The sequence below is a fragment of the Monopterus albus genome, unplaced genomic scaffold, assembly GCF_001952655.1.
Source record: "Monopterus albus unplaced genomic scaffold, M_albus_1.0 scaffold75.1, whole genome shotgun sequence".
NCBI classification, from domain to species: Eukaryota; Metazoa; Chordata; class Actinopteri; order Synbranchiformes; family Synbranchidae; genus Monopterus; species Monopterus albus.
In genome coordinates this window covers 1,545,869-1,555,483 of record NW_018127955.1, presented here as the reverse complement: position 1 = coordinate 1,555,483, position 9,615 = coordinate 1,545,869, and the positions used below count along the sequence as shown (strand labels likewise).

Sequence of the window (9,615 nt, the reverse complement as noted above, 5' to 3'; positions counted from 1 at the left end):
TGAATGAGTGGGCTAAAGAAATATTAGCAGATAATCCTGAGTAAGTTCACAGTAACAACAGCAACAACATTTATAAGAAAAGAACATCACCTTGAATGGAATTTGTATTTTACTCTAGTTCTGTGATTTTAGACAGAAAAGTCCATATCTGCAAATACAACACTATGTTTTCCCTTAAAACCAACAGCAAGTTTAATTTAAAGGTCCCAACCAAATGTAATAAAGTTCACAGCTAGTATGAGACTATGAGGCACTAATGGTCTCTAATGAAATAAGAGACATGTAGGGGTCAATTTATCAAGACACCTATAGTACATAGTAATAAATATGCACAATTATGTAAGGTATCTATATTTGGTTTGTTTTTGTGTTGAATGCTCACTTTCTCTCTGTCATACAAACATACAAAGAACATGTTTTGGTCATTTAGTTTTGTAGCTGTGTGTCCTTTTCCTCACATCCTGCTGGAGTCTTTATTAGTTCAATATGTGCACTGGGTTCAGTCATACATCATTTCCCTTGTATAGCTGTACACTGGTTCAGTTCTAGTTTTTAAGGATCACCAAATTACTATGATTTATGAAATCCTTGTGCAAATGTAACACTCTGTGCTAGTGTTACAAATTTTCTAGTACTTTTCTGTGACCAGTGACTATGGTACAGGGGATTTTTTTTATACTACCAAGGCCAGTACAAGAGGGAGTTTCTCTGATCAGAATCTTCCAGATTTGTGGGAGCCAAGAGATGAATAACTACAGTGAAACAACCAACACAATTTATGGTAAAACAGTTGAATTTTATATTATAAATGAATGGGGAAAAAATTCACATGCATTGGAAAAGAAATTAACTGAGGGTGAGCACTTGTACAAAACAAAATAAAATCAAATTCAGTCCTTTGTTTCAGTATGTGGAAATCTGTTCATGTCTTAAGTCTGTTCAGTGTCCTGTTCAATTCAATGTCTTGTAACCAGTGTAGTTACTAGCTACCGCTGTGTTCGGTTCCTGGGGCTCCGGCTCGCCATCCAGTACTGGAGAGGTATCGATTCTCAGCTGCTGCAAAGTAGCTCCATTTGAATCCAACTAAGACAAAAAACCTGACCAATGCAGGGTAACATGTGTTAGCAAAACACCAAAGTGTGGGTTCCCAGGTCCCGGCCGGCCCACAGCCCTCAAAATCTCTACTCCACAATATTCCCGTTTCAGAAGTTCTCCGAATTTCATATGTTGCAACCACGAGGCTCCCAAGTGTATCACACGATGTCGTGTTCAAACAGGATTTTTGCTCCCAAGGGAGGGACAACCAACCCCACTGGCCAAATGAGAGAGCCCACCAAATCAGCTGGTTGGCTGCTCTCACTGTCACAAAACACTTTTGCAGTTGCACTGGTTTTCTCACCACCACCCGACACCATTCAATAATCCCTTGATGGACCAATTTTTAACCTATATTTATTAGTCCTTTAATCACACTGCAAAGTTAATAACTCTATAGTTATTCCAGGTTTGACTGGTGTTTCAGCACTGGGTTACACAAACATTTGTATAAATCAAGTAATTTCCACCTCAAATAATCAACATCTGTACAAATAGATAATGATAGTCATCACCATTTTTGTTGTTTTCTACAAGTACAACTAATTTATAAATAGGTCGCCGAAGAATCGAGTGACTGTGTTGCTGCCCCTCTTTTGCTAGCTCTCTATTTATCGTTTATATTGTGGCCTTTCACACCAGCACATCTTCTGTGGGTCTGCATGCTCTCTGGCATGTCACACATTGTTTGATGTAGTTTACCACAGCTTTGCTGCCACCGACAAGCCAGTAACCATTTACTCTCAGTTTGTTATGTACTCTGCCTTGATGCCGAGTCTTTTCATGGCAGTAGTCTAAGATCAGGCCACACACACATCTTCCTCAGCAGCTCTGAGTCTCATTCTTTTTTTCATCTTTATAGCAGTCATGCTTGAAAAGCCTACCTCTCATAGATAGGTTGTGGAGAAAGGGAGCAGAACTGAAATAGCTTTGTTTGCCGGAATGGGGAAATCCTTGGAAGCAGTCAGCAAAAGACTGTCCAAAGGTAGATCAGCAAAGCTCAGTTTTAGACCACGATTTTGTCTCAGTTCAGTTATTTCTTCCTGCTCATGCAAAGTCATGTCCTTTCCAACTGCAGTTGAGCTGTATGGGTCAAGGCAATCAGTGGAAAGTGAAGGGTATTAACATGACAATTTCTGCTCAAGACTTTGCAGATGTTTACCTATTGTCTCACACAGTGCAGCACTGTTGACACCCTGCCATTTCTGGGTGTGTGGGGACATGTTAAGGTTGGCACTTTCCACATGTTGTTTTCAGGTTTTCATTTTGGCCTTGCATTTGTGTGTTCAGGTCATTCAGATGTTGAAATATATCTGCCAGATATGCCAGCCTTGCACACCACTCGTCACTTGAGAGCAACCTCATCATACTTCTCATGTGCCAAAAATACTTTAAGTTCCTCCCGCAGCTAATACACACAAGCTAAAACTATGCCACGGGACAGCCACCAGACCACCACCAGTGGAGCAATAACACTTTATGTTGCAAGGTCCATTTCCTCACACAGTGATGCGAACATGTGACTTTTTACAGGTCTTGTCTTCACAAAGTTTATCATGTGCACAGCATCTTCCAGTACAGCAGCTAGGTCTGCCTGCAATGTCTTGGCAATGAGTGCTTCCCGGTGCAGAAAACAATATGTCGCAATGACATCCTGATGTTGGTCTTTCACTCTGTTTACAAATCCTTTGGTGTGCCCGAGCATGGTAGCTGCTCCATCGGTGCAAAGACTTATGCAGTTTTGCCACTTCAGTCCTCCTTGTTCAAGGTACTCTGACACAACTCCAAAAATTTCCTTTCCTGTTGTTCTTTCTGGCAATTCCTTGCAAAAGAGAAAGTTTTCTCTGATGATGTCTCTATCTACATAATGTACATTTACCATAAGTTGTGCATGTCCACTGATATCCGTAGATTCATCGAGTTGCACTGCAAGTTCCCCACTAATGCACAACTTTTCTAAAACTATCTTTTCAATGTCAGCAGACATGTCTTCAATATGTCTGGAAATTGTATTATTTGAGAGAGGGACTTGGGCTATTTCTTTAACAGCACCAGGGCTGAGCATCTTTTTTAAGATAATTTTACAGGCGGGCAGTATTAATGTCTCTGCTACTATTACTAAATACTATTACCCTATTTTTGTGTATTGTGGTTTTATTGCTTTGTTGCCTTTATGTAACTTTTTATCTTAAGACTAAGTATTATTTCTGGCCTTTGACTCCTTACCTGACTCCAAAGGAGAGCTGCACAAGAATTCCTATATGCCTAGACTGTCTGTTTATGCATAAATGGCAAATAAAAATCTTGACTTGACTTGACTTGACTTTAATCTCCCTCCCACCCTGAGAACACCATCTTGCAATAATGGGTCAAGGTGAAACAACTGATGACTATGAGGCAGCGCACCTTGACTCAGTAGTTGTATCTCATCTATAAAGGCATCCTTTTGTACTAATTTTACAAGCACAAGACTGGCTTTTCTTCTGTCTTTGACATTTATGGGTGCTGCCTTTTCTCTTTTTAATAGTTGCTGGATCTGAGCAATGACATTCAGTGCTGTGTTCCATTTTGAGAACCATTTAAACCTTTCCAAAAAGCTGTCCTCTTCTACTACTGTTTGCAATACCTGTGTTGTTTTGACTTCAGGATTGTCCACCAGAAGCTCTGGGGTGGATTTTGATGTGACAGTCTCTCTCTCACACAGGAACTTGGGCCCAGTAAGCCAGTTTGAAGTGAAGTCAAGTCAAGAATCTTTATTGTCATTATACATAGCACAACAATATTTTTTCTGGCAGTTCTTGGCTTAAAAGACACATTATTTACATAACACAAAATTGTGTAAGTCAATATAAAAATATAAACAAATGTCCGGTGTCCTGTCTGTGTCTTGTCTGTGTCTGTCCATAGTTCGCGTCTATGTGTGTCACTGAGGGTTAGGGGTGTGATTGATTTCACAGCTCTGGGGAAGAAGCTGTGTCTCAGTCTGTTTGTTTTAGTCTTTATATTCCTGTACCTTTTCCTGGAGGGAAGAGGTACAAACAGACTGTTGCCTGGGTGGGTGGGGTCTGCAGCAATCCGTCTGGCCCTCCTCTGGATCCGGTCAGCGTATAGTGAGTCCAGATCCAGAAGAGGACTCCCTACAATGCCCAGAGTTGTTCTCACCACCCAGGTCAAGTCCTTTCTGTCCTGTGCAGTGCAGCTCCCATACCACACTGTCACACTGAGACAGAGGATGCTCTCTATTGTCGCTTTGTAGAAGTTTGAGAGCAGCTGAGAGGAGAGACCAGCACGTTTCAGCTTCCTGAGGAAGAAAAGCCTTTGCTGGGCTTTCTTCACCAGGTAGGATGTGTTCAGAGACCAGGTCAGGTCAGATGTGATGTGGATGCCCAGGAACTTGGTGTTATCCACTTGCTCCACCACCTCCCCATGTATGAGAAGAGTATGAATAGAATAGAAATTTATTGTCATTGCACAACAAAGTACAACAAAACTGTGAATGCACCCCAGCAACAGTTCACGATACAAGATAAACAAGAGCACAAGAAATAAAAATAAATTAAAATGCCCACATGTCCAAATACACAGTTTAGAAAACAAATACAATATTTACAAAATATCTACACATCTAATGCCAACTGTATGCCTTTACCATATAAAATGCACAATAAAATTGCACAGTAATATTGCACATCTGAAAAAGGTAGTGTTTAGTGTTTATTTGCAATTCAAATGGCCCAGGGAAAGAAACTATTAGTGTGGTGGTATAGGATTTGATTGACCTGAAGCGCCATCCAGACAGCAGCAGGTCAAAAAGATGATGAGCAGGGTGTGAGGGGTCTCCTGTGATGGCCTTGATTCTGCTGAGACAGCGGGACCTAGCTATGTTGTCAAAAGAGGGCAAAGGACAGCCGATGATTTTTTTGTGTTGTATTTATCACCCTCTGTACAGTTTTCCTGTCCTCAACTGTGGAGCCCGCATACCACTTACCCAAACAGTACGTGAGAACGCTCTCCACAGAGGCATGATAGAAAGCCAGTAACAACTTCTTGTCCAAGTTGGTTTTCCTGAGGACCTGCAAGAAATGCAGCCGCTGCTGAGCTTTCTTCACTATAGCCTTGATGTTAGGGGACCAGGAGATATGCTTTGTCTTCCTGGACCTCCTATAATCCACAATGACTTCCTTAGTCTTGCTGGTGATCAGGACACGATTGTTATCTGAACACCACCTTGTCAGGTGCTGGATCTCCTCTCTGTAGTGAGTCTCATCATTGTCTGAGATGAGACCCACTATGGTGGTGTTGTCTTCAAACTTCACTACTGTGTTTGCACGTAACAGTCATGGGTAAACAGAGTGAAGAGAACTGGACTGAACACACAGCCCTTCATACAGGGCTGTGTGTTCAGGACCAGTGTAGATGATGTCAGCTTCCGATTCTCACCACTTGAGGCCTGTTAGTAAGAAAGTCTTTAATCCAATGACATATAATTGCAGTCATTCCCAAATTGTACACTTTCAGTGCCAGTTTGTCTGGGATTAATGATAAGGATAGAATAATCACCTTTATTGGCCAAGTATGTTACATACAAGGAATTTTGTTTCCGGTACCGATAGCAGCCATCTGCGGCACCACCTCAACTAACAGCTCTAACCAACAGGGGGGTTCAGTGTCTTGCCCAAGGACACTTTGACACATGGACTGCCGGCACCAAGATTTGAACCTTCAACCTTCTGGTTGGGAGACAACTGCTCTACCCACCGCACCACTGTCGCCTCCCCATTTATAGTGTTAAATGCCAAACTGAAGTCAACAAATAGCTCCAGGTGGGACAGGGCTGTGTGTAGTGCTATTAATACAGCATCCTCTGTTGATTGGTTCTCTTTAGGTAAACTGATGGTTGTTCAGACCAACAGGGATGACATCCTTGATGTGCTTTAGGACGATCATCTCAAAGCACTTCATGATTATTGGTGTCAGGGCAACAGGGTGGTAATCTTTGAGGCAGGTGACCGCTGATTTCTTGGGCACAGGCACAATGATGGAGTACTTGAGGTACACAGGGAATGAAGCAAGATGCAGGGACAGGTTAAAAATGTCCGGAAAAACTCCTGCCAGTTGGTCAGCACATAGCTTCAAAACCCGGCCTGACACCCTGTCTGGTCCTGTGGCTTTGTTGGTGTCGATCCTCCTTAGGGTGGAGCTCACCTGGTGTACCTGCAGGACAAGAGGCTGGTGCTGTTCCTCAAGCTGAGGGAGTTGTACCATTATATTGTGCTTGCAAGTAGACACTTAACTATAAACCATTTATACTTTTAAATTTTGAAGATGGTTGGCTATTGGTTTCCATTCATTCCTGTGCAAAATAAAAATCAGTTAGCAGTTTCTGGGAACTTTGCAGTCCCTGCTTAGTACCTTAACCCTTAAGAAACCAGGGTGTCCGTAGGTTGATTTTAAAAAATAGGCTCCACATTACTTCACAACAGCCAGTTCTATCATATGTAAAAGAATAGAAACTAAGCAACACATAGAACAGGAACAGGATGTATCCAGATTTGTAAAGCACAGCACCATAGTTTGAAAAATGGATATTTGGTGTTCAGTACTGTATTTTTTGCAATACATAGAATAAAACAGGCAAAGAAAAATCCCTGATAAGGTCATTTAACATAAGGTGTCAAGATGGGTACTGGTGGAGGAGAGGTGAAGCTGAGGCAGAGCAGGTACTGGCTGGGGAACCAGGACCCACTGTGGATGCAGGCAGCTGGTGAGGCAGAACCCACAGTTTAGGCAGGTGGCTGGAGAGACAGGACACATCGTGGATACCAATCACTGCAGTGGCAGATAGGTAGGTGGAGGACGAAGACACAGGCTGAGCACAGGATCTGTGACACAACTGGTAGGAAGGCAGTTAGCAAATGTGCAGGTTTGGGAGAGAGCCAGAATCAAGAACTGAGAACACGGGAGCATGAGTGATGAATCAGCAGGGAGCTCACGGAAAAGGGGTGTATATACAGTATGAGACTGAACCAGGAAATAATGAGCAGCAGGCATTTGTAATAATGGCTGCTTGCGCTGGCTAGGCTGACGTGACAGGCAGGGAGAGATGGGGAAAAGCAACAGGAAACAGGAAGCATAAGATTGAACTGTAACATAAGGTAAGGACATTTCTCATTGCACCTTAATCCTAATTAATAATTCCCTTTTGTGACAGGTGTGTGATCATACTAAAATGACTGTACTCGGGACAAAGAAGACGTACATCCTTCTCTCCTTCCTCTGTGTTTTACTCCTGTGCCTTTTCAATGTATGGCTGAGAGGATTCCAGGTTCTGACCATGATAAATCCCTTTGCCATTTATGACAACAGCAGCAATAGAAATGTGACCATACTGCTGTGGTACCGGCCCTTCAACACACCAATGAGCCTGGAGGGTGACGTGTGCTGGGACTTGTACCACATCCCTCGCTGTAGACTGGTGGACCAGCACTTTTTGTTCCCCTCAGCTGATGTAGTGGTGTTCCACAACAGAGAGCTGATAAACGGCCAGCAGAAGCTGCCCTTAGACCTTCCACGGCCACAGGGCCAGAGATGGGCCTGGATGTCCATGGAGTCCCCTGCTCATAATGGAAACTTGCAGCAGTATGCCAATATCTTCAACATGACCATAAGCTACAGGAGGGATGCTGATATCACAGTACCATATGGTGAGCTGCTACCAATAGAGGCTGGAGGACATCTGGAGGAAGATGTCCCTCTGAATAAGAGCACTCTGGTTTGCTGGGTGGTCAGCAACTTCCAGAACTACCACAAGAGAAGTCAAGTGTACAAAGAACTCAATGCTGTAGTTCCTGTGAAGGTTTATGGGAGGTGGTCAGGGACACCCCTCTCTGATGAAGTTCTCTTACCTACAATCTCTCAGTGCTACTTCTATTTAGCCTTTGAGAATTCAATTGCTAAAGATTATATCACAGAGAAGCTGTGGTGGAATTCTTACAAAGGCGGGGCAGTACCTGTCGTCTTGGGGCCACCGATCAGTGATTACAAAGATGTGGCTCCACCCAACTCTTTCATCCATGTTGATGAATTTGCATCAGTGCATGTTTTGGGAAAGTTTCTACAGAAGCTGGCAGAGGACAAGGAAACCTACAATGAATATTTTTCCTGGAAACAACAGTGGAAAGTGAAAATGTTCTCAGACTGGAGAGAAAACCTGTGTAAGATCTGCGTACAGTACAACAGTTTACCTCAGCACAAGGTTTACTCAGATCTAGAGGCCTGGGACAAGAATAATAACACAACTTTCATTGGAAAATTGTGAATTGTACCACATTTCTCCCATTTGTGCACACCATGTTTTAATTTTCTGTGTCAGGAACTATTTATTTTTCATTATTGCATAATTTGTGATGCATTTTTCATGTTGTTGCTAGGCCAACAATTAAAATGAGAAATAAAATAATCAACAAATTGACAGAAAATAGATGAAATGGTGGTAGAAAATCAGGGACAAAGCCATTTTTATTGCAGAAAATCTAGTGAATCACATTCCTGAGACTCAGGAAACTGTCCAAGAACACTGTGGAAGCTATACACACAGTATATATGCAAACAGCCAGCACAACTACCATACTTTAACTACTTCATAAAAGAACAAGGACCACTGATGCAAGTCCCCATCACTTCATACAAAACACTTGACTCACAGGGTTGAAACAATAGTTTGACATTTTGGAAAATGTTCTTTTTGCTTTCTTGCTGAGCTAGATAAAACTGATGCCACCCTGCTGTCTGCACAATGAATAGAGTTTCAACCAGCAGTCAAGCAAACAAGTGTTCTTCCCAAATGTTGAACTAGTCCTTTAAATCTAAACTGAAACAAATGCTACATTTGGTTCCATCTTCAATTGTTAGTGTGGGAGATAATCAACTGTAAATCAGACATATCCTATAAATACATTATTTTAATAATGTTGTACCATTAAAAAAAGCAGGCAAGGTGTTAATGTGTTGATACTTGTAAGGTTGTATTTGATTAATTTTTCTGTCATTTGCTTTGAAAATGTCCAAGACTATCATTGCACATTTGGTCTGTTAAAATGTTTTGTGTTTCTCTTTCCTAATTAAAAAAACCATTTGCTTCAGAAATAAATTGTCATATTGTCTTACTGCAGGGATGATCAACTTCCACAAACCTACATAAAACTAGACAAATGCATTTCCTGTCAAAAATGCATGTGGATGCTGCATGCTGAATGTTCGCCTTGAAAATGTTGAAATAGCTGAAATCCATTGCACCCTCAAAATGCTGGAATTTGGAGTTGAACATCATTATCAGAAGAAGGTGAGAGCTTGAAAGCATTCCTAAAACAGTGGAAGGCGTAATCCCAAAGACATGGCCCAAAGTTGTAAGAGAATAAATAATTTACATATACTGTATTTTGAAGGCAGACCAACCTGTGTGTGTGTGTGTGTGTGTGTGTGTGTGTGTGTGTGTGTGTGTGTGTGTGTGTGTGTGTGTGT

General features: G+C 41.9%; 1 protein-coding gene across 1 annotated transcript in view; it reads left to right on the top strand.

The window, feature by feature from the left end:
- The window catches only part of fut7 (fucosyltransferase 7 (alpha (1,3) fucosyltransferase)), a 13,635-nt gene extending 4,848 nt beyond the window's left edge, over positions 1-8,787 (top strand). Inside the window, exon 2 of the mRNA XM_020606027.1 lies at positions 7,307-8,787. Within this exon, the coding sequence (XP_020461683.1) occupies positions 7,325-8,413 (1,089 nt within the window). The 5' untranslated portion in view covers positions 7,307-7,324 and the 3' untranslated portion in view covers positions 8,414-8,787. The remainder of the gene's footprint in view (positions 1-7,306) is intronic.
- Positions 8,788-9,615: the final 828 nt, after the last annotated feature.